The following is a 23,936-nucleotide window of genomic DNA, read 5'->3' as shown; positions in this document are numbered from 1 at the left end:
TGGGTGCAACCTGTGAACAAGACATCAAAGGGGGTTGCTGCCGCTAATGACAGGCCTATGCATGTCTGAGTTCCACAATTAGCTGATACAGCTAATTATCCAGCCCCCCCAAAAAAGGGATAGCTGGAACATCAATGTATAAATGCATGTAGAAGTTCATGCAGAAAATATCATCAATAAGATGGTCTTCCAACATTCTTTAAAAGAGATTTTCCCCTAACTCACAGGAAGAATTTCATGCGGTCTGTGTATAGGGTTTCAGTGGAGAAAGAAGCACCCCCAAACCTAATCCCCACCCCACTTACAAACCCACTCCTACTTCCAGAAGTCACAACCTATCCCTCACAGTGCAGTGTCATTTCACAGTGTCAGCCCACCTCGGCAATTTCAGAGAGGAAGACGAGGGAGCAAATTATGGGACATTGAGTATCACTGCTTCATTGAAGAGAGAGAGAGATTTTTTTTCCTCCCCAGTTGGAGTGGACTTCTGGAAATACATGAAATATAGCCTGCCTGCTCTAAAGGCTCAACTCTGAGACCTGTTGCTGTCTAAGCATTTTAATGAGAAGAGGCGGCCAGGAGCAATAGCTGCAAACGTCAGACCAACAGAAAACAAATCGCTTCCCGGGCTGCTCACCACTGCAGCCATGAAGCCATTCATCTATGTCAGCGCGCTTTTCCTCTTCCTCTACATCTCCTCTGACAGTGCAGACGCCAACAGGTAAGTCAATAGAGCATCTGATATGTCCTGGATATTTTCTCAGCTGAGAATCAGATAATGTGGCAAACGCCACGTGAGATGGAAGTCGCAATTACAGTGAAATGTGCTGGGGTCAATAACCACATATGGTTAAGCAATTTTGTACTTAAGTGTGTATGCTTTAAATCTTTACAGGAGTTGTTTTGACGGTATGTGAATACTCCCACTGCCAGACAGAGCACTGTGGGATCTGAGACAGTGTGTCAGCTAAATGCAGCACAGGACTGTTAATAACTGACGAGCACCTGTCACACTTCAGAGCTCCTCTCCTGTGAGCTATTCTGGTTGATTCTTCAGATTCCTCTGGTCCCATTGGAGCCGAGGCTGCTTTTTGGATGCTGTCCCTATAGCACTAGGACATATTGAAATTGTATCGAAATCGCAATATGATAGTGGATCGCAGGAGGTGCAATATTTGCTTTAGCCCAAATGTGTGTCAAAATATCATCATAAATGCAGCACAGTGATGCTGCAGGGACATCCCAGCCTGCAAGTGGTGCTCTACAGACTTTGTTTGGTAGATCCCTGCAAAAAAACAGTTTCCAAAATGTTTTTTCAATGAAAATGCGAATTGTGCATTAGTATGAAATTAGATAATTCTGTCTAATATTGACAGCCATGTTGCAATTATCATGTCTGTAAAAACGACGATTTTACTTCTTTCTTTTTTTTTTCAAAATCATCCAGCACTAATTTTCACTGAGCTGGATGTCAAAAGCAAAAGACAGAGTCCAATTTGGACATAAAGTGGAGTAAATTAAATGATGAGACTGAAATATATTCATGTAGTGTATCTCTGGGTGCTGAATGTTATTTCAAATGCAATTCTGACATAGTGACTGACGCTGAGTGTGCTCTACAATAGGTTCTGGTGATTAGATTATGGTGGTGAAAGGGGTACAATGGTGCGAGGTATCAGTGTGCACCAGGAAAAGTCTGATCCGTGTGTGTTTCTCCATATGTGTCCGACATCCTGTCAGCAGGTTGTTACTCCACAGGGAACCCTACTTTTATCACGAAAACAGCCTCTCAGGAGGACTGTTTATTTAGGATGTTTGGTTTTCACACCACTGCCATTAGGACCGTAATGAGCTTGAAAACCTCCATTTGACAAACACTGTGGAGGCGGAATTCTTTTTTCTTTTTTTTGAACCTCAAAATAAGTGAATTTCACTGTCAGTCTCGAAACAGGATTTTCCTTAAAAGTCAGATGTTACATCGGATGTTTGCTATAAATTTTGCCCGGACAGTGAAATTATACATCTTACCTTCTGCTCTGCTCTTCTACAAAGGCAATACCGACAAGTCCTCACTGGAAACCAACCAGGTGTGTGTCGCTATGGCAGGAGACTGGAGTGTTGCTATGGCTGGAAGAAAAACAGTAAAGGACAGTGTGAAGGTAAGAAAAGAATATCAATTTACATCGAAATGAAACCATACTGCCGCAGGAAAGACCTAATAATTGATATCCTTTTCATGAAAGATATTTTCCTAAATGTAGAGGAAATGGCATGTCTAGATTGAAAAACCTTCCCTTCATAACAAAAACGTTTGGTTTGATTATAATCCACCAACCGCCGGTACCTCTGCTGGTATTTTCTTCATGTGTTTTAATGTTTTTACCAGCCCAATGTGAGCACGGCTGCAAGCACGGCGAGTGTGTTGGCCCCAACAAATGCAAGTGTTTCCTGGGATATTCTGGAAAGACATGTAGTCAAGGTGGGTCTAAACTTGGAAACTGGTCATTAGGTATCTTTTTCTCTGTATTACAATAAAATCTCTCACCACTTTTGGTGAAGTAGGTGAATAAATTGGAGATTCTACCTTCCTAGACCTTAATGAGTGTGGCCTGACACCTCGTCCATGTGAACACCGCTGCATGAACACCTATGGCAGTTACAAGTGCTACTGTCTCAACGGATACACCTTAATGCCTGATGGAGCTTGTGCCAGTGAGTCTTATCCAACTACTGTCAAAGGAAACATGAGAAAAGTTTAAAAAAATATGCTTCAATGTAGTTTTGTGTGTGTGTGTGTGTGTGTGTGTGTGTGTGTGTGTGTGTGTGTGTGTGTGTGTGTGTGTGTGTGTGTGTGTGTTAATGTATATAGATTCCAGAACCTGCTCTCTGGCTCACTGTCAGTATGGTTGTGAGGAAGTACAGGGGGAGATTCGCTGCCTCTGCCCCTCCGCAGGGCTGCAACTGGCACAAGATGAGAGGACTTGTGTCGGTGAGCAAAAACCACATTTATATATAAAGAATGTCAAACATGATGCACAATTAGACACAGACCCACAAGATGTATGAGGGGAAGAAAATGGTTTTCTTCTACATAAGGGATACAGAGGGGAAAGGAATGGACTTTGGCTCCAAACCCATGGATTAGGAGTTTATGCAGAGTGGAAAACTCTATAAAGATTCTATTATGTGGTTTTTTTGCATGCCTGGCTGGCTGGTAAATCGGATGGATGCAATTAGGTTCCAGTCCTAGCCACAAACCTGCCTGAGCTGCAGCAGAGCCAATCTGACATAACTGATAACACGGAGGAAATAAGATAAAAGTTCTGCCGGAGTGCCATTACAGAATTTCCACAGATCTGACAAATTCTAAATAGAAACTGAGTAGAAGAATAATTCCAGTCTGAAAAAGTCTATTTTTTCACACAAAAGTATTAAGCCTTAAAAGATACATCATCTCCAACATGAAGGTGATGATCAGGCCTTGCAGAGAAGCAATCTCTCTGTCTTTAGGAGTCCGAGTGGGACAAGATATCAGTAGCCCTCTGCACTACATCATGATTCCTGCACTTCTTATTGCATGTGACGTATTAAATGGATTTCTTCCATCAGCAGTTTTTCTTAAACATGCTTATGTGTGTTTAACGGCGCTAAACTAAGACTACTGCAGTTTTTTTTCTTTTACATAGTTTCATCTCAACTGTCAAATTCTGTTAAAGTGACATTGATAATGCAGTGAATAAATTTTTTTTTAAATCCCGTTTTTTTTCCCCCCATTTGTGGGTATTTCTCTGATGAACTGTCTTGCAATATATCTATGATTGCAGAATGGTACTGCGATACTATCATCATAGGCAAAGTATCATGATACTATCATTATCACGGGAAAGAATCCTACTACTACTGACACTAATCACGGGCAAAGTATCATGATACCATCATTATCATGGCCAAAGAATCGTGATTCTTTCATCGTTGTGTGCAAAGTACCATGCCGTCATCCTCACCCCAATTTAGCAGATTTGACAGACTTTTAAGATGCAGACAAAACATTTAAAATCATTTAAGAAAATTGCATACCCAGGATGAAATGTAACATTTATGATAATAATGTATGACTGAATAAATACACTATGGTAAATCATCACTCCTTTCACAACAGCAGGAGTGATTTGAGTACTTGGTGCTGTATCAAGTCCAAAAGCATCATGTGTTACTTTCAGCCTGTTTTCATGTTTTAAAGGGGCAAAAGGTCCAAAGGTGTACTGACTCGCTACATGTAGCATCTTCTTGTTATGATTCCCCACAGATATCGACGAATGTGTCACTGGAAAGAACCTCTGTCCTTACAACAGACAATGTGTCAACACCTTTGGCAGCTACTACTGCAAGTGCCAGGATGGCTACGATCTGAAATACGTTAACACAAAATATGACTGTGTAGGTAAGGTATACAGGTACATTAAGAAGAAATATACGCATTAAATTGTGGTCCTAAAGGTAGAAATACATCTCTTCCTATTCCAGATCTTGATGAGTGCGCAGCCGGTACACACAAGTGTAGCCATCACGCCATCTGCCTGAACACTCCCGGTTCCTACAAGTGCAGGTGCAAGTCCGGCTTTAGAGGCAATGGCTTTGAATGCTCTGGTGAGTTTGCGATTGGCTACAAAGAATAATGAATTAATCTCTTCAAGGACGCCTTCTGAAACTTAACACTGGAGTTACACCAGCTCATAATGTCTCCAACAGTTACTCCGGTGGGCCAGCAGCAGTTTTACAGTCATGTATTTCATATTGACTTATAAAACATCCGTAATCTGTCCTGCCAAGGCCGGTTTCCTGCAGTTAGACGCTGCTGCTCTTTACAGATGTTGGTAAAACAGAGACACAGATATGAAACACTCCTGTGGATGTTAGCCAGCTATCTGCAGAAGGAGAAGCCAGGTTGTGTTACACTCAGTGAACCTGGCCTAGGAGAGGCCTTAGTATGTAGCCAATGACATACAGTCCAGGGAATGAATGAAGGTGCCTTTATTCTTTTGTAGTCAAGCCGTTTTATCAGAAGTCGCGGGATGGAGACAAAGGCAGTGCAGATGACGTCCTCAATGGTGAGAGAGTGTGGTATTCAAGTCTCTGCTTCGGCTGTTCGCTCGCTGCCCTGAAACCCCTCCTCAATCTGACAAAGCCCTCACCCAACTCTCACTCGCTCATGCCTGGAAATTCACAACACACACAGCTTGACATAGGCCTGGAATGCCCAGCATGAGCCTTTGTGCGATTGAGAAACAAATGTGTATCATGTCAAATAAATCCTGTGATGCTTCATCTGCATGTAGCAGAATATTCCTGTCTGCTGTCTTGCATCTTTGGTCATGTCGGAAATACTGCTGTAGTGAAAACGTAAAGCACTCTCTTGATGAACTAATAAGAGTTGGACATATTTTAACTTAACAGCTGTAAAAGAGATGACAACAGAAGTGTTCTGGTAAAACACTGTACCCCTCACTCATGATTGCAGTTCCACATGTCTAACCGGACTCCTCTCCCTGCCTATAGTCATCCCAGACTCCCAAACAAGACCCGAGATTCCGGGAGGTAAGGCAACCAACGAGGACATCAAAAACATTATCCCTGAACCGGTCGTGACGCCGCCTCCTAGGATCCGCCAGCAGCCTTTTGACTATGATGGAGAAGTCTACATTGGAGTGCCAACAGGGGGGAGACAGGGGGAGGAAGTTCCTGAGGAAAATGAGGAGGAAGAGGAGGAAGATAACCAGCTCAATCCAAGGGGAGATGTTTTCCGTGAGTGTCCTTTTGTTTCCTGCTGCTGCAGAAATTCTGGGCCACAGAATTAACAAAGTCAGTGCTTTTCAACAAGATTTGTTCAAGATCGATACAGCAAGGCAATTAGGAGTAGTTTTTAGGAAGCAGCTAAAAGAAGTATAAAATACCAACTCAGTTCCGACTCTTTGACCCGAAGAGGACGAGTTGCTTCATGTCCCCTGTAGTTGACCTCAAGCTCCTCCAAGACTTGTGTGACACTTCTTAGACAGTTTCATGTTACAACAGAAACACACACTCTCACCGTTTGTCATGCTTCAATATATAATTCTTAAAAGTTAATAACAAATGAGCAGTAGGGCTAGAAAATTATCATTCATTAATTGAGATCAAGATGAATCGTTACCGAGATTTTATGTAACAACATTTGGAACTTCTCACCAACACTTGCTCAGGACAGTTACTTCAGTAAATACTTTCCCTTTAATCTTTGTTATATTGGCAGTACAAAAATTTAGGGCTGCATCTAAAGATAATTCTAAACTTTAATTCATCTGATGATCATTTTCAAGATTACAAATATTCACGAGTTCAACAAACTATCTTCAAACTGCTTCTGTCACTCTCAACTTTTCAGTCATAAAAAAACAATCTGACATGCCAATATCCAATATTTTTGCGAACCAAATAAAATGTGCCAGATACTCGTGTTATACCCAGAAGTGGTTGAAGTGCGCGTGCACACACACACACACACACACACACACACACACAAACACACACACACACACACGTATGCGCACTTACACAAACACAAATAGGCCTACCCACCCCCCATTTTTGGATTTGGATTAATTGTTGAAGCTCTAAAGGCCTTGTCAGAGAAGGAAAAAGAAAGTGTAAAAAGACTGAGTGATATAATCATGATATCGATTTGAAATTATATTTTCCAGACTAACTACAAAACTCTAAGTCAGAGTTGTACCAGGAGGTCTAAGAGCAACAAACATCAACATTATCATGATCGTCTCTTATCCTTTAACTATTTCTCCAGGATAAAACCACAATAACACATAGAAAAAGTACACAGGGAAGAAAAAAGAAATAATCTGATGAATCTGTTTACCAAGCGCTTCTAGCACACCGATGTGGTTTGTGTGTCTCCACATTCGAGCAACAAATTCAGACCCTGTGATCATGAAAGAGAAGGGTGGGCAGTGTGGCCCTGCAGTGGTATGCCTCTCGCCTAGAATCCCCATGAATGAGGTTGCCTTTCACCAGTAATCATTACGGAAACACCCGAGTCTGTGTTAGAACTCAAGTAGCAAGAGAAGACAGGCCCCGAGACATCCATCACCTCCAGGGAGGAATTTCACTCCGTCGGCATGTGAGAGCCGAGGGATACAACTCCCCCTGGCCCTGCTTCCTATCTCCTGGGAGGAGGGCGAGGAAGGTTACCAAGCCTTTTATTATGTTTTCCCCAAAACAGCTGTTGTGCAAACAGACTTGACTCCTAGTTGGACAGCCTGTCATCAACACTTGCGCCCCCTCTAACACTAGCCCGCTTTGGCTCTACAGGTTCAATAACCCCAGCTGTCACTCGTCTGACTGTCTAAAGCTGCTCCACGTCGGGGTGGTTTGCTGCTAGAGTTTTAAAATGCTCGGGGGCTGGATCCTAAAGTTGTCGTTCCATCTCCAGACATGAGTGACAGCAGGGCAGGTCTGCACCTGTTAGTTAAAAGCCCCTTTCTGGCTTTTGTTTCATAGGGGAAAATCTCTTTGCAACATTATTTTGGAGTTTTGGGGGGATTTTTCAGACTACATATTTTCACAGGAATCCATAGAAAAGAATAGCTCATTTTTAGGGGCAACATTAAAACTACAATACTGATAAAGTTGTATTTGCTTTTATTATCTATGGATTATCACATTTAACCAATATTTTGCTGTACATGTGAGTTTTCTCACTTTTCATCCTTTAATCCTCCAGTTTCAGAGGACTTTGAATCAGTATTTGGGCCAGCCACTGAAGTCAAAGAAATCCCCATAGCACCAGTTCAGGAGGGTAAGTTTATGTGTCAGAGTTAAATGAAGACTGTTTAAATAACAAATGTAGTACGTCACTCCTGTTCTTTTATCTCCTAGAGTTTATTCTGGATTGTAACTTTGACCAGGGAGCATGTGAATGGGTTCAAGACAAGGCTGATGACATGGACTGGAGTGTAGCTTACCATGACAGTGGTAATGATGACATTTAGCCTGAAATAAACCTTCTATTTATTTTTTTTTACAGTTAAGATTTGAATACATACGAGTGTTGCCGATTTTTGCAGGTGCTGAGTATTACATGTCCATGAGCGGGCTCCTGGGTGAGCCTGACGATGTGACCAAGCTGAAGCTGCTGCTTAGCGACCGCACCCAGCAGGGCAGTTTCTGTCTCACCTTTGACTACCGTGTGGTTGGTCATGATGTGGGAACTCTCCGGGTGCTGCTGGATAACAATGCTTATCCTGTATGGGAGCAAAGCCGCAGTAGAGATCAGGGTTGGCAAACAGAACTCCTCACTGTGGCCTGGAAAGAGAAGGCCCCAGAATCTGTAAGTCGTTTGCTTCGTTCGTCTAACACTTTAATACAGTCGCTTCTAGTATGTGCAGAAATGTTGTTTATTCAGAAAACATCCATCGCATTAAACATAAAGATAACGACGCTGGTTGTCTTGCAGATTATCTTTGAAGCTCAGCGTGGGAGAGGTGTCGGAGGAGAGATCGGGTTGGACAATGTTGTGCTGACCTCAGGCGCCTGTCAAGAAGATGACAGCTCGATCTTTTAAGAATCAACCATTTCAAAATCTGCTCTCAAACTGTTTCCTGGCTTTTCCCTGTGGAGAGTTTCATTCTCTCATGGCATTGCCCCAAGACATCCATGATACATGATCACAAGGGCAGATTATCAGCGCAGGCATGTTTACCACCATGCTGTTACGTCGATGCTACAGTCTCTCAATACAGACAACTCAGGATTAGAAAGCTAACCCTTGTTAGCTATGTTCAACTGTATTGTGTTTAGGACTTTGTAATGTATGTGATACTGCATTTCTGAAGTTAACGGATCTTTGACACATAATGTGAATTCTTGTGTGAATTAATCTGCTTTTAATAGCTTTTTTGAAGGCTGGTTAGTCTATTAAGATAAAAACCATCAGTGCATAACTGCTGTAAATTTTGCTTTCATATTAAACTGTACAATTACATTTTTTTTCTAACTCTGTCTATTATTGTTTTATTTACTAAGCAAATGTATTCCTGCATGTTTTTAAATCACATGCAGTAGGGATGGGAATCAAGGACCAGAATCAATACAGAATCAGGATCAGAGATTCACATTCCACACCTCCAAGCTCTATCCTATTATCAGTTCACGGCCAGCGGCTTTTTCTGGTTGATTGCGAAACAATGACAATGCAGGTGATTTCTGCAAACTCAATTGAAATGTATTACCAACTGGATTCAAAGTTGAAAAAAAAACAGGTATCAAATAGGGCAGTTTAAGGAAAGTCAATACTGAAGAAATGTCATGCAAATAAATAATACACTTAGGATGGCAGCCAGCGTTGACGTTTCATCAAATAAATTTGATGTTTTACTAAAAATATGGTTGCATTTGAATATACAAAGCCAAGAAAAACAAGAGGAAAATAATTTCATTAACCTCAGGAATGACGGTCGATGGTGCACTGCCATTGTCACAGTAGTGAAGAAATTAATTATTTTTACTGTATATTGTCTTTTTTAACTTTTGTAAGTAACACGTATGAGTAGGTTTAACTTACTCAAATTGTTTTGATTTGCTTAAAGCTTAATGTTTTTTTTTCTTTAATATTCTTACAAGTTAATTTGCTTGTTTTACATGGCTGGACAACTGTGACATCACTGCTAGCACGTCAATGCTCCGTTGCTAAAATAAAATGTTCTTCCTCAAGTCTCAAAGCCAGAACACAAATGATGATTTTTGAGGATTTTACGAGTGTTATTCGGTATTTTAGTAACATTACCTGAGTTATTTATACATCTTTAGTGGGTCATTTGTATCAAATGAGCTAGCAGAGTATTGGCATCTGCTAGCTCATACTAGCTAAATGTCGCTCTCTGGCGGTAACACTGCGGAGGCACTCATTGGTTGTGTCTGTCAGACAGAATCACACGACCAGACGCTGACAGTTCGGTTAGCTAGCGCTTGTTAGCAGCTAGCACTGTTAGCAGCGAGGCTTCGGAGTGTCTGGGAACAGTCCTGGCGTTGTTTATTTCAAGTCACGCAGAGACAAGGATCTGTCAAACATAACGTATGCAAGGAATACTATAAGTTTCCGGGATTTATTATTGCCTCGTCAGCTTCCAGGCACAAACTGCAAGGTAATGCTAGCACTGTTAGAATAAAGTGAACCTTGAAGCTAATTTAGCAGCAACTCCAGCTGTGTTGCTCTGTTTTACTCCTCCATGTTAGCCAGTTTAGCTAACTGGTAGACCCTTCCGTTAATTAAGATTGTCTCTATTATTGTGCTATTCGTTTTACTGTGTGGAATTTTATTTTTCAAGCCCACGGCTAAACCAATAGTGTGATCGAAGACGGCACAGAAATGTGTAGTGTATTTGCGAGCAGACTGCGCTAGAAAAGCTTTTTTTTTGTTGTTGTCGTTTGTCATTTGTTTATCAGGAAGCTGATTGCTTGTTATTGTGTTACAGCTAGTTGATCGAGAGCCACTTCATTCCAACATTTAATAAACGAGCATGTGATCGCGGACCAAGGTCTACAGCACATGATTTGGAAAAGTAGTAGAAGCCAAAATCAATCAGGGGTGAGTCAAAAAGGCACAGGAACTGAGTATACATTAAACCTCGTCATTATTCCTGATTAAATGATTGGTTGCCATATGTTTACAAAAAAAGACTTATTGTGATGGATAATAACTGACCCATGGCTTCTCTTGTACAGATTATTGATCATACTGTGGTAGAGCAGCTGTGAGCAGCTATGACAACAAAAACATCCCTGCTCAAAGTCATCCTGCTGGGCGATGGAGGGGTAGGAAAGAGCTCCATCATGAATCGTTACGTCACTAACAAGTTTGATGCACACCTTTTTCACACTATCGGTGTCGAGTTCCTCAACAAGGACCTGGAGGTAGATGGCCGCCAGGTTACCTTACAGATCTGGGATACAGCCGGCCAGGAGCGCTTTAGGAGCCTGAGGACTCCTTTCTATCGAGGCTCTGACTGCTGCTTGCTCACCTTCAGTGTAGATGACAACCAAAGTTTCCTCAACTTGGGCAACTGGAAGAAAGAATTCATCTACTATGCAGATGTGAAGGAGCCGGAGAAGTTCCCATTTGTGGTGCTGGGCAACAAAGTGGACGTGACAGACAGGCAGGTATCTTCTGAGGAGGCTCAGCAGTGGTGCCTGGAGAACGGCAACTATCCCTACTATGAGACCAGTGCCAAGGATGCCACTAACGTAGCGGTGGCCTTTGAGGAGGCTGTGCGTCGCGTTTTGGCAATGGATGAGAGAACAGACCACCTCATCCCCACGGACACAGTCAAGCTGCACAGAAAGCCTCGCTCTGCTGCCACATGCTGCTCATAACACCCAGTGGTTCACACTAACATTAATTTGCTGTTATGCCTGTTATGTGATGAGGCTGTAGGTGTACAATGCTGTATTAACATCTTATTTAAACAAATTATGCGAATGGCTACATGATTTGTTATAATATTGAAGGGTTGGGTAATGCTAATATTTGGGATCTGAGGAAAAAAAACACAAAATGTGTCCTAGTGTTACGAATAAATATCAAAGCACTGAATCATCCACTCAACTCTGCGCCAGTTCAAAGGTCAGGCTTTGGTGAGGTAGCAGAACATTTTTTTGTGTTGGCGTCAGTTTACCCTAAAAATCACATGAGGAACATCAGCCATATTGTTATGAGGCTTCACCTCTAAAATGGTGAAATGTTCCATTTTGTCTCTAAGGCAGTTTTAATATGTCTTCAACCCGTGCTCCTTGGAGTGCAATTATCACCTCACTTCCAAATGGGAGAATACAAATTATACCTATATATTTATATCAAGATGATAACTGCATAATTAATTTATAAAGGCCAATAACCTTATTTCTTGAGTCTTGAAGGAGCCATGGCGCTTCTTTGTGTAACTAACAAACTAAGGCTTGTTGTGATTTTTGCACCTTTAGGTCTCGTTTGGGGACATCCCTGCATAGTAAATAGATGCCGATGTGCTTAAAGCACAGAACTTCCTAATGAATATTAAGGCAAAGTTAACATGCATGGCATTTTGTGTATTTAAGTCTCTGTCAACTTTTGTATTTTGTAAAAATGTTTTTACTTTATCTCTGATGATAGAAAAATTTCCAGGTGAAATTTGATGATCTGTTGGTCACTGAGCAAAATTTTTTTTCCCACTCAAGTTTAGTGATTTAAAATAGACTTTTTAAAATACTCTAATGCTTTTATACCTATAGTTGAAGTTTTTTCTTCCCCCCACCTTTTAGTGTTTGAACCATTCATTTTCATGACCATCTTTTATTCAAATTATTAGTGGTATACCAAGCTACAAACACTGAATCCTTTTTTCCCCAATGTTGGAAGCTTTTGTTTTTTTTAACCCCTAAATGTGTAATGTTGATACCTGTCATACAACCATTCGGTGAAAGAAATCAAGGCAAGATTACCAAATGAACAACGATGGAAATGTTTGTTTTGAAAACATGAACAGGAAAAGATGACAAACAACAAAGAATGTACAGAAAAGATGTCCTGATTAACTCAGCAGATGCTTCTTTCCAAGAAACTGGACTTTCCTCTCAAAAGCTGTGGAGCGAATTGGTGCGTTGATTTCATAGAATGGATTCATTGCAAACTGGAAAACAGGAGGAATGTTGAATTAAAACACTGAAGCATTAAAAGATCACAGGTTTATTCTTGTGAAGTTCTTTTGACCACTTACCTTAATGTATAAGTCGTATACATCATTAAAAAAGTTCTTGATTCCATCTTCTTGTCGCACATCATGAAGCATGATGAATCTTATATGTGTCACAGATAATTAAAGAAAATATCAGCAATGGTGCCACATCATTAATCGGGAAAATTGCATAGATAGATTCATTGGTTTTTGTGTTCACGTGAAAAGGATATGCCCTGCTGTGACAAAAGCAGACACAAACCACTCATTGAACTTGTCCACTGTTTTTAAGTACATATTATTGGACAGCCACATGTTTTCATCCACCAGGTCGAGGGCTGCATGTGCTATGAACTGGTTGAGGTGACGGTGGTCATCCTGTGGAGAACGAAACAATTCAATAAACAGCACGATTTACCACAAGTAACTGTTGAGGTGATGTATCAATTATAGCATAGAGTGGTTATCCTGACAGTTATTCTGCAGTCTAGAGACATGCCACTTTACTACACACAGGACTGAAAGCAGATCCGATTAATAGAAACGTCTTACCTTTGATTCCGGTTTCCCAGGTGGCAGGAACTCCACCTCAAACACAGGGTTGTCATGATGACCCACCATGACAAAGTAAAAGCTTCCAGACATTATGTCGCCCTTGTTCTCAGTGCCCCGCAGTCAGTTCAAACTAAACCAAACAGATACGAGCGATTATATATCCGAAAATATTCTTGACAATATTTAACTCTAATGATGGTGAAGTTAGCATTTAGCAAGCTAACGTTAGCCGCAGCACCCTGCAGACGCTTGGCGTCGCGTAGTGACTATTGCGAACCTAACGCAAACACAATATGCGTGTTAATTGACAAAAATAATTAGGGCGCCGTTTATGGTAATCTAAACAACCTATTAATTCAATACAACAGACTTTTGTTTACCTGATATGTTCGCTTCCGGGAACAACAACGAGTGCAGTCGCAAGAAGACGACGTCAGAGTCCTTTGCATACAAAACCCATCATTTATCTGTTTTGTATTGATCCGAACCTTTACAATTTTTTCTAAACGATTTGATCAAATATAGAGCCAATTATCTATTAGATTGCCATTACATTATTCAAATAATAGTTTATTTTTTTATCTTTACGTCATAACAAATGGCCGACCAACAACCAAAATATCCGTTGATGAATTTAAATCCTACAGGCAGGCTCACGTCCGAGGACGAGACGCTTGCTGGTCTCTAGGCTGGTAACTATGTGAAATTAATTATTAATTATTATCCCCTTGAAATGTAAATGAAACCAGGCGACGAGCAGAAAGAGAGACATCAGTCTAACATTGTTCTACTCCAGCTCGCCGCGTCAACTTCAGTGTTGGACGTTACTTTCTTTTCGCGTCTTTCCGTAGACACTCGGCGGTAATGTCCTCGGCCAAGGAGGACACGTTATCCCCAGATGAGCTGAGGAAAAGGCTCTATCAAACCTTTAAAGATAAAGGAGTGCTGGATACACTTAAAGTAAGTCATGTAAATGGAGTTGCAGTTCGCTTTTGTACGTGTCTTTATCCTCCCTGCTCCCTCTGACTGTCCCCCTGTCTGATCCAGACCCAGCTGCGTAACCAACTCATCCAGGAGTTAACGTTGACCAGAAGAGAACCTGTTCTCAGGCCGGTCCCTGTGAAATCAGACTCTCTTTGGGTGTCAGCTAGTAACTTCATCGTAGGCGACTATCTTCGCAAATCAGGATACGAGTATACCCTCTCAGTATTCGGCCCTGAGAGCGGCCTGTCCAAAGACAAGGTAGGCAGGACATCCAAATATGATGAAACTGTGAGGAATGTTTAGTGAAGAATTTGTGCTTTGTTCATTATGGCAGGTTTTCACGACTGGAGACCTTCTTCAGCTGCTTAGAGTTAGTCCTCAATCAGCACTGCACAGATCTCTGGTAATTCGCAATATTATCATACAGAATAACACTCTTGAAAACGGTCTGAATTATAACTCTCTCCTTGTCTTTTTTTTTAGTCTAACATAGAGAAGGATGATAAAGGTATGTGCAGTATGATCATTTTAGTCATGTGAGGTATCGCGTCATGTCCTTGATGTATTTCTGCTGCATTTTTAAAATATATTTCATAACATTTGGTTTCTTTTGTTCTCTCAGTTGAATTCTTATTTGTTTAATGTCACTTGGAATAATATATTTCCCTTTTTTTTTTGCAGGGTTCCTTATAAACCTCCTGACACAGCTGATGCATCATAACTCTCCTGGATTGAACCATGATGCTGTTACCCAGACAGCCAGCACAGCAAGTTATAGGGAGTCTCTTGGTATGAACTGACATCTGTAAAGGACACTTTTTATTCAACCTGTGCGCTCTGATTTGTTTTCTTTCTATCTTTAAATTTACAGTTGAGAAGATGAAAATGATTGATAAGGAATATGAGAGCGTCAGTCCCAGTGAGGACAGGTGGTTCCCATTACAATCCAAACTGGCTGCTTACAGAAAAGATCTTGAGACACAGATGCAAACGGAAATCAACACAAAGGTACTCAAAGAGATTTAATTCAAAGTTTGTCGTCGAAAAACTGTACAAGCAGGTACGAAGAACAGCAGCCATTGGGAAAAGGTTAGCTAAGCAACTGGAATATCCTTTTTTTTTTCCCTACTTATGTGCTTGTGTTGGCTCTGTTCTCTTCAGATGCAGCATTTTAAAAACGTCGAAATCGCCAAAGTGAGGATGGAAGACAAGGCCCAGTTTCAGAAGGAATTTGATCAGCTGAAACAAGAACTGGTGAGGACCTATGAAATGAAGGCGAAGGCACTGAGCGACAGGGAGAAAAATGCCATTGATCGCTTACAAAAACAACAAGAGGTAAATCACAGTAAATGTGCTGATGTGTAAAGATTGACTCTAACGTAAAACATAATTCATGTATGCCATTTTCATTCCTCTTTACTTTAGATTGAAGAAAAGAATATCTACATGCAGAGACAAACCACGCTGAAAGAAATAGAAACCATACGGAACCGAGAAAATGAGCTGAGGTTGCGAATGGAGGCATTTGAGAAGTAATGCTCGCTTTCACATCTTTAATTAGAATGACAAATATGTCTATAAATAATATTAATCAAAGCATGAACACAGGACTTGTCAAATCCATGAGGAGAAGGCGAAGACGACCGAGGAGCTGCTGCGTAGGAGAGAACTGGCCGTGAAGACGATGGAGGACACACACGACCAGAGGTTAAAGAACGAACTTTCCAGGTATTTTAATACTTAATTTGGTATTTTTTACCTTTTCGTCAGGCTTTGCTTCCTGTCTTCAACACTAAATTCAGCTCAAGTTTTGAAGGACAATTTAATGAATGAGACCAAAGTCTGTTGGTGTTTTGCTGACTTTCTTCCTAGTCTGGGGGGTTGCTTCTTATATGTGGACATTCATCATGTGACCAGAGTATCTTTTGATAAGGTGAACCACTGGGCTGCACAATTCATCGAATTTAACCGCAATATATTCTACTGCATTTTTCAAATCTCAGGAAGGTGCAATATTTGTTTCATGATTCCAAAAACGTGTGCAATTAATGAATCAAGATTTAGATCAGTAGATTAATCAGCAATGAGAAGAATAGCAATTGTTATAAAGATACATCTTATATTTACCTTTTGAGGGTTTCTGTTTCTCTTTGTATTATTAGAATTGATCGTAGCCTCTTTAAGTGTGGATTTTTATTTCTCCATCATCAGGTACCAGCTTGAGTTGAAGGAGGAATATATCAAGAGAACAGAAAAACTAACAGAGAGTGAGAACAGAAACAAGTGTGAGTATTTCAATGAAAGCAATGTTTGTGTCTAACTTTCTTGACGCCCTTAGATCATGTTTACATCCATTTTTCTTTCCCTCTTTCCTCAGTGGAAACTGAACGTATCCGAAAGGAGTCGGCTGGTATTGATTCCAAGCTGGAGGAGTACGGTAGAGCCTGTTCAGAGCAGAGGCGGCTGCAGGTAAATGGAGGGCTGTCTCCCACCCACCGGTTATCCATCGTCCATCGTCATCTTCCGCTTATTCCTACACATTAAGGGTCGCGGGGGGGGGGGGGGGGGGGGGAGCCTATCCCAGCGTCAACGGGCGAGAGGCAGGGTTCACCCTGGACAGGTCGCCAGTCCATCGCAGGGCCAACATAGAGAGACGAACAACCATTCACACTCACATTCATACCTATGGTTAATTTAGGGTATCAATCAGCCTCGTCCCCAATTGCATGTTTTTGGATGGTGGGAAGAAGCCGTAGTACCCGGAGAAAACCCATGCAGACACGGGGAGAACATGCAAACTCCACACAGAAAGATCCCGTGCCTGAGCCGGGACTTGAACCCGGAACCTTCTTGCTGTGAGGCCACAGTGCTGACCACTGCACCACCGTGCAGCCTCCCACCGGTTATATAAAGTATAAAGTCCTTCATGGTAAACACTCCAACTACATTGTTTAGTGTCATGTGACCATCAGTTGTGCGAGTAAGTCCACAGTGTAAGTGATTTTTCCAGCCCCCCCCCCTCACGTATCTTGCCGTTGGTTCCCAGGCTGAGTTGGACGCAGCCCAGCAGCAGACGTCTCTGCTGAGTCAACAGAAGGAGCTGCTGAAGGAAAGACTGGAGACCATGACTGACTATCCCAGTTTAAAGAAGGAGAAAACGCAGCTGCAGGGACAAGTGCAGCTGTTAAAGAAACAGCTGGAGGAAGCCAAGGAGGAGAACCAGCTACTCCATGCAGGTGAGGAACAGCTGTTCTTCCCGTGTGTCTCCTGGGAGTCTTCAAACACTGCGTGTTTCTCCTTTCTTTACCATGAGAAATTCCTACAGTAACATCTGTGTTTTGTTTTGTTCCTTTCCCCTATATTGTGCTAGCGATTCCTTTTGGGGCTGAAAAATTGCTGTGATATCGGAGAGTCATTATAAGTAAGCCTAGAAAATCAGTACCTCCAGCGTTATTTTTATAAGTGAGATAAATCCATTCCCATGTTGCTCGACTCTGGACTGCAGAACTGAGGGAGATGAAGTGTCGCGTGACGCCTTCATGCTAGTCTTTCCCACTGCTTCAGGCTCTGCTGAGTCTCTTACCAGCCGGCCTGGACCTCTGGGCTGTTTTTAAAAATTCCTTTAGGATTAACCAGGGAGGGATGGGATAGAGAGGTCTTTTCCACTGGCAGAGAAGCAGAAATGTACCTCTCTGACAGATGGAAGTGATAGTATAGATAAAAATCTGTATCACAATATTTTATAGATTTATAATGATATAAATGGTGATTTAAGATAATGATAAAACACTATCTTTTAAGCCACATCAGAACTCCGCAAACATCGACATAGAACTAGTCAAGTGAAGGCCGAGGCACTCGATCAGATTCACTGGTGTTTTGTTGTCTAACTGTCGTCATCACCACGGACGTCATTCAATCACTATGCTTCTCAGTAGGTAAAAAATACAAAATACAAGTTAGAGGTTTAAAATGCAACCACCAATTGTTGCAAGGACAAGGATCAAACTTCAGGATAAACAAGCGTACTTTTTTAATAAAAACTGCAAATAAAGCATAATGGTTCTGATGGAAATTGTGGGGATCTGTAACAATATGGCTTGGTATCATATGACACAACCCTCCTCATCACTGTCATGCTGTTCTCTTAATTTGGCAGAAGCATTTAAAAATGACACCTTCAATCAAAACATCCTCCATATATTAGCTGACTTCCAACTTGAGTATGTTTTGACTCCCCTAATGCCCTCTCAGACTTGGGCAAACCCTCCCAGGAGCAGCTGGCCCTGCAGATGGAGCTACGGAAGCTGCAGAGCGCTCGCAGGCTGGACGAGGAAGAGTTTGACAACCACAAGCAGGTGCTGCAGGCACAGCTCCAGAATGAGGTCAGTGACATTCCAGCCTCTCGCTGAGTGTGGGAAAATATGCAGTCAGCATATTTTATGGCTTACCTTGGAGATTGTGGATTAGTATATTTTTTTCCCCTTCAGATATGTATTTTGAGTTACCCTTATTAAAGTGTGTGTGTTGTGTTGTGTTGTGTTGTGGTGTTTTCTGCAGGTTGAGCGATGTGCCCAGCTCAAGGCCCAGCTGATGGAATGTGAGGAGAAGTCGCAGTGGATGATTGGTCACGTGGAGGACCTCAAGATGCAGCTCCACCAAACTCAGCAAGGTGCGACTCAACACGCCTAGCAAATAGTATTTTTTAGCAAATAGTTTTTTTTGTTTTGTTTTGTTTTAACTGCATGGAGTCTTTCAAAAGTGGCAGTTAAAGGAATAGGTCAACATTGGAAAAAATGTGCGTATTTTTCCCTGCAAACCTGAACAGGATACGTGACATAGACATTGGATGGATGCTTGTTCTGCCTTGATTAGAATTACCTGACTGCGCTAATGTGTAGTTTAGTAAATGTGAAGGCAGCAGCCTGCTAATGTAGCTTACTAGGCAGAACTAGCCTGACTGTGGTTAAATGTGGCATACTTTGAATACCAGTACTTCTAAAGCTGAGAGAAAATAACACAATATATATTTTTAACATGTTCAAAACCCAAAGTGGGAAAAAAAAGGTTAGTTTTTTTTTTTAGTGGCGGTAGTGAGCTGGAGCTACTTCTTGTCTGGTCAGCTGCTCAGTGACTCAGCAAGTCATTGCTCCAGCACATAAACCTGCTATAAAAGCTCCTAACTTATACAACCTCATTAAAGGAAAAAAAACTTGCAGCTTTAAATTATGGTTTTTGCAATTAGTTAATCTTGCCAAAAAAAAAACAGGTATTCCTTTAAATCTTTTGAAAGCTAGATGTTTACCAAAAACAAGAAAAAAAAGGGGGGGGGGGGCTGTGATAGCAGTAGTACAGTAGCTTTAGACTCAACGCATGTGTGTAAAATTAGTCTAGAAAACCTTTTTATTTCCAGATCTGTGCTCTCTTCCTGGTGGTTGGTCTTTTGTATTAGATGTCAACTCTCCTCCTCTCTGCCTCTTTTTTCCTCCTACCCTTTCTTTTGCATGACAACAGCTCTTGAAAACGAAGTGCTGCGTAACCCCAAGCCGTCACTCGTCGACCGCTCAGTCTTGGAGTTTAGCGCTGACAAGCTGGTTCCTCCCAGCATATATGTGGACAGAGGTTTGCTGAGGGCCAGGAGGGGTTATGATGATGTTTGTGAAGCAGGTGGACCCTTAGGAGGACACAAGTCCCCTTGGAGTGACCCTCCAAATTTCGACATGGAGCTGGTGGCCGATGCCAAGGCTCGGTTCCTGGAGCTGCAGAAGGAGGCTGAGAGCATAGAGGAAGCCTACAGGAATTACCAGCAGAGGGCAGTACACTCCACCATCTCACACATGCTTCCTCCAAGACCTCTGTCCCCTCAACACCCTCCACATTTTCCTGCTTCCCCTCTGAGGAAAAAAGTTACATACCAGTCAAAGAAGTCACAAAGACCAATCTCCCCTCAAACTATCCGAACCCCCTCCTCAGCACCCTATGACACCAGAAACACCTCACCACCTGCTCAGCCGAGAGTGGCGCTCTCAGATGACCGGCCCAAGTCCCCGGACCTTTTCACCAACCGTAGTCCCCATTCTTTTGCTGAACCTCTGTTTGTAAGAGACGGGCACCCTCAGGATGAACAGTGGCCTCCATTCAGACATCCAGCCTCCACTCCACAGTCTCCCTCCAAGACAAGTCGTCAAAGAAAGAGTGCAGAAGGTACCAACAAAGAAAGCTTTATCTTGTCAAAACAGTTCAAAGTAGCGGATAGACTGACCTCTTTTGACAGCAGAGATGTAAACAGTTAAATATGTTTCACTGCACACAGTCTATTAACGCTCCAGAACATATATACACAGTTAGAACACTCCAGAGCAACGTACATATCAACCTTTCTCCCTTGATGGTATTGTCTCACACAAAAGTCTTTGTCCTTGCTCGATCCAGTTGTGTCTCCGTCATTTCCGGACCTGTCCTCTAACAGACGGCTCCCTCCAGCACCTCATGACAAGATGTCAACCTCAGGTGACTTGTCTTCTGAGCTCAGTCCACCTCGCAGTCCTCAGCTCAAGAGCACAGCGCGAGACCCGCCCAGGTACCATCTGGCATTGCTTAGGCAAGAATAGTGCAGCGTACTTATGAATTTTTACAGAATGACCTTGAATACTAATGGCCTGATCTTTGCCTCTCTTTGTTTTAGTTCTCCAAAGCTGTATCCTGTCTCCTCCAGCTCAGAGTCTTCGCCACAACCTGAGAAGGTCACCTTTGAGGATCTCACAGGGATTTCTCCAGGTAGTGTTAGTTGTTTCGCTTCACTGTTTAAACTATGATAGACCTCAGCTGTGTATTTGAATCCCTCAGTCAACTGCAGCATCATTGATGGACCCCTGTCTTATCACAGCTTGCTGTTACTGAGCTTATTCATGAGAGAACAAAATATATACTTTGAGGCTACTACATATAACTTCCATCCATTCATCCATCCATTCATCCGTCCACCCATCCATCCGCTTATCCTGTTAAGGGTCGTGGGGGGGCTGGAGCCTATCACAGCAGCTTTTGGGTGAGAGGGAGAGTTCACCCTGGACAGGTCACCAGTCCATCACAGGACCAACACATAGAGACAGACGACCATTCACACTCACAGTCACACCTACGGTCAATTTAGAGTATCAGTCAGCCTCGTCCCCTCTTGATGTCTTTGGACTGTTGGAGGAAGCTGGAGTACCAGAGAGAACCCACACAGGAACAGGGAGAACATGGAGACTCACACAGGAACAGGGAGAACATGCAGACTCACACAGAAAGATCCTGTGATGGAGCCGGGACTGGAACCTGGAACCTTCTTGCTGTGACGCGACAGTGCTGACCACTGTGACGCCCCTTAAATTAGTTATTTTAAAGCATGAAGTATAATCTATTTCCTTATTTTAATTATGTTGAGACAAAATATACATTTTCCACTCATTGTAGTTATTTTGAGGCCACAAGATATAAGATGTATTCCCTCAATTTTGTCACTGAGTCCATGACATATAAACCATTCCCTTGTTGTAACTTATTTGTGGCTTTGAGATATAACTTGTTCCCTCAACTAAATTTGTCACCCAAAAAAATTTTTTTTCTATCTCATTTTATCTTATTTTTTTGCGATGAGGTATTGTTTGTTCCCTGAATTTGGGGGGGGGGGGGGGATTTATGAAGAGTATCCCGTGGTAACGAATTCATTTGATTGAGGGAATAAGTTACATTTCTTGATTTTCTCTCTCTCGCCGGGTTATATTTTACCTTTCAGTTAATTCAGTCTAAATAAAATTGTAGTAACCAAATGGAGCACGTCTGGAATGGCGGTTTTGGATTTAGAACAGGCTGTTTTTTAATGAGTGTGTGACCAGCCTCCAAAGTGTCCTCTCAGTGGCCCTGCACAATGGTGAAGATGAAGGGCAGCTGATTATGTATTCTTTGCTGGTCCTCTGGCCCTGGTGCATTATGGTGGAGCATAAAAGATCTCTTTGTGCATATCTCCCTCCAGAACCCGGCCACATTCCAGAGCTTCTCCTGGACACTGCCGTCCCTCTCTCGGAGGAGGCCCCTGATGGCCCCTCTGTCCCCCGCCCACAGGCTCCACGGGACCTCCCAGAAGCCCAAATAGATGCACAAGTTCATCCGGGTGAGTCGACAGTCCCTCGTGATGTCATATCTAACTGCAGTTGGGAATATATCGCTGCTCAGTTCAAAATAAAGTTAAGAATGCAGCCGGTGAATGACTGATGATCTAACGCATATCAGCTCCGGTGTTTACAGACGATCCACAAATCTCAGGTGAACTTTCCCGTGAAGGAGACAAGGAGGATGAGGAGCAGAGATGGGAGAGAGAGAGAAAAGAAAAAGAAGAGCAAAGGCAACGAGAGCAAGAGGAAGCCAGAGAGAGGGAGCTGCGAGAGCTGGAGAGACTGGAGACCGAAATGGTAGTTGTTCTGCTGCACTCGCATCTTTCTCTGACTTCGCCAGCTTCACCGTACATTGACAGGACTTGTGCCTGAACAGCAACAGGTGGAGCTGGCCAGACAAGTGGAAGAAGGAGCAGGCGCTGCAAAGACTGATGGAGAGGAGGAGGAGGAGGTGGCGGTGGAGGAGGAGGAGGAAATGGGGACTAAGGAAGGAATAGAGGGAGGAGTTGAGGAGGAGAGGGAGGAGTCTAAAGAGCCTGGTGACAATGCCTTGGAGAAATACATGAAGATGGTTTTGGAGGCAAGAGAGAAGCAGCATGCACAGGTGAATGGCTGCCACACTGGTCTGAAGGTTTTAATATCAGTTGTGTGTGTGTGTTTGTGTGTGTGTGTATTTAACGAGTGTGTTTCTTTCAGAGTCCTGGAGAAGAGAGGACAGGACAAGAGAGCCCCAAATCCAAGAGTCTGTCTGAGGAGAAAGGTGAAAGGTAACTCACCAACTCAGCCAACGGCAAACTGGATTTAATATTGGCTTTCTAATCAAACCGTTCGTTTTCTGATTTAAAAGCTTTGCCGGTTTTTCAGGAGAGTTTAATAAATCCATAAACCCAAATAATCCCCTCCCCCTCCCTGAGGAAACATTTATGTCATTGTTTCTCATCTCCTGCTCCCTTATTTGTTCTGGATATGTCGTCTAAGGATGAGTTCATTAAGAATGTTATTTTTGGCTCTTTTTTCTTTTTGTTCCCTGGAGGCGTTCACTAATGAACTTGTTTTTGTTTCCCCAGCTTTGCAGCGTATTCACACAAGGATGACGATGACGATTTCTGGTAATGAGCCACTAAATTATACAGCTTCTCCAGACTTGCACTATTTTAAGCAAAGAAGCGTTTATATTGAGTGTACATTTTTGTTTCATCTTTTATATGAATAAATCAGAGTGCAAAAAAAAAACAACCCACATTGAAACAGAGTTTTTTTTTTCTATATTTTATTTTCATATAAACAATGAACAGGCCAGTTGTCAAGCGGGTTTCCAGTCAGACAGCACGTAGGATTTTTGTCCTCCTGGTGATTGATAATTAGCATCTATGTTTTTGGTTCATTCAGAAGGAAACTCAGCCAATAAAGATGGACCAGATTCATGAAATATTCTTACGTTCACATTTGTTCTTGGACACTGTAGGATTTATTAAACATTCATTTT

The 23,936-nt window shown here is 42.2% G+C and overlaps 4 protein-coding genes across 4 annotated transcripts; 3 read left to right on the top strand and 1 right to left on the bottom strand.

Moving 5' to 3' along the window:
- Positions 1-647: 647 nt before the first annotated feature.
- Positions 648-8,954, top strand: egfl6 (EGF-like-domain, multiple 6). The gene is made up of 13 exons (XM_086221138.1): positions 648-721; positions 2,053-2,159; positions 2,387-2,479; positions 2,593-2,712; positions 2,870-2,989; positions 4,307-4,441; positions 4,525-4,647; positions 5,046-5,108; positions 5,557-5,802; positions 7,772-7,846; positions 7,927-8,022; positions 8,115-8,377; positions 8,504-8,954. The coding sequence occupies exons 1-13, from the start codon at positions 648-650 to the stop codon at positions 8,609-8,611; spliced, it is 1,623 nt and encodes a 540-aa protein (XP_086077264.1). The 3' UTR covers positions 8,612-8,954.
- A 1,564-nt stretch (positions 8,955-10,518) lies between these two features.
- rab9a (RAB9A, member RAS oncogene family) lies at positions 10,519-13,111 on the top strand. The gene is made up of 2 exons (XM_086220554.1): positions 10,519-10,633; positions 10,771-13,111. The coding sequence occupies exon 2, from the start codon at positions 10,810-10,812 to the stop codon at positions 11,416-11,418; it is 609 nt and encodes a 202-aa protein (XP_086076680.1). The 5' UTR covers positions 10,519-10,633; positions 10,771-10,809; the 3' UTR covers positions 11,419-13,111.
- On the bottom strand, positions 12,380-13,766 carry trappc2 (trafficking protein particle complex subunit 2). Its single transcript, XM_086220555.1, has 5 exons — positions 13,691-13,766; positions 13,308-13,440; positions 12,990-13,133; positions 12,798-12,884; positions 12,380-12,710 (listed from the first exon to the last, which is right to left on the bottom strand). Exons 2-5 carry the CDS (start codon positions 13,398-13,400, stop codon positions 12,612-12,614), a joined length of 423 nt encoding a protein of 140 aa, XP_086076681.1. The 5' UTR covers positions 13,401-13,440; positions 13,691-13,766; the 3' UTR covers positions 12,380-12,611.
- Positions 13,767-13,803: 37 nt separating this feature from the next.
- ofd1 (OFD1 centriole and centriolar satellite protein) lies at positions 13,804-23,758 on the top strand. The gene is made up of 23 exons (XM_086220534.1): positions 13,804-14,002; positions 14,162-14,270; positions 14,358-14,552; positions 14,629-14,697; positions 14,778-14,802; positions 14,976-15,083; positions 15,166-15,302; positions 15,456-15,629; positions 15,720-15,826; positions 15,903-16,022; positions 16,506-16,579; positions 16,672-16,763; positions 17,341-17,530; positions 18,549-18,679; positions 18,855-18,966; positions 19,809-20,498; positions 20,727-20,874; positions 20,980-21,071; positions 22,312-22,449; positions 22,584-22,747; positions 22,827-23,054; positions 23,147-23,217; positions 23,518-23,758. The coding sequence occupies exons 2-23, from the start codon at positions 14,175-14,177 to the stop codon at positions 23,561-23,563; spliced, it is 3,207 nt and encodes a 1,068-aa protein (XP_086076660.1). The 5' UTR covers positions 13,804-14,002; positions 14,162-14,174; the 3' UTR covers positions 23,564-23,758.
- The last annotated feature ends 178 nt before the right edge of the window (positions 23,759-23,936 follow it).

The sequence above is a fragment of the Aulostomus chinensis genome, chromosome 12 (genome assembly GCF_037954235.1).
Source record: "Aulostomus chinensis isolate RoL2024-O1b breed Wild chromosome 12, RoL_Achi_v1.0, whole genome shotgun sequence".
Lineage (NCBI taxonomy): Eukaryota > Metazoa > Chordata > Actinopteri > Syngnathiformes > Aulostomidae > Aulostomus > Aulostomus chinensis.
This window is presented reverse-complemented; position numbering and strand designations above follow the sequence as displayed.

Excerpts from the sequence above, each read along its gene's own strand:
- egfl6 (XM_086221138.1), top strand. The coding sequence starts at position 648 with ATGAAGCCATTCATCTATGTCAGCGCGCTTTTCCTCTTCCTCTACATC. Across the intron at positions 4,442-4,524 it reads CACAAAATATGACTGTGTAG|ATCTTGATGAGTGCGCAGCC; the intron begins GTAAGGTATACA and ends TTCCTATTCCAG. Across the intron at positions 8,023-8,114 it reads TGTAGCTTACCATGACAGTG|GTGCTGAGTATTACATGTCC; the intron begins GTAATGATGACA and ends CGATTTTTGCAG.
- rab9a (XM_086220554.1), top strand. The coding sequence starts at position 10,810 with ATGACAACAAAAACATCCCTGCTCAAAGTCATCCTGCTGGGCGATGGA.
- trappc2 (XM_086220555.1), bottom strand. The coding sequence starts at position 13,400 with ATGTCTGGAAGCTTTTACTTTGTCATGGTGGGTCATCATGACAACCCT. Across the intron at positions 12,885-12,989 it reads CTGCTTTTGTCACAGCAGGG|CATATAAGATTCATCATGCT; the intron begins CATATCCTTTTC and ends TTATCTGTGACA. Across the intron at positions 12,711-12,797 it reads TATACGACTTATACATTAAG|TTTGCAATGAATCCATTCTA; the intron begins GTAAGTGGTCAA and ends CCTGTTTTCCAG.
- ofd1 (XM_086220534.1), top strand. The coding sequence starts at position 14,175 with ATGTCCTCGGCCAAGGAGGACACGTTATCCCCAGATGAGCTGAGGAAA. Across the intron at positions 15,084-15,165 it reads AAGTTATAGGGAGTCTCTTG|TTGAGAAGATGAAAATGATT; the intron begins GTATGAACTGAC and ends TTAAATTTACAG. Across the intron at positions 15,630-15,719 it reads GCTTACAAAAACAACAAGAG|ATTGAAGAAAAGAATATCTA; the intron begins GTAAATCACAGT and ends TCTTTACTTTAG.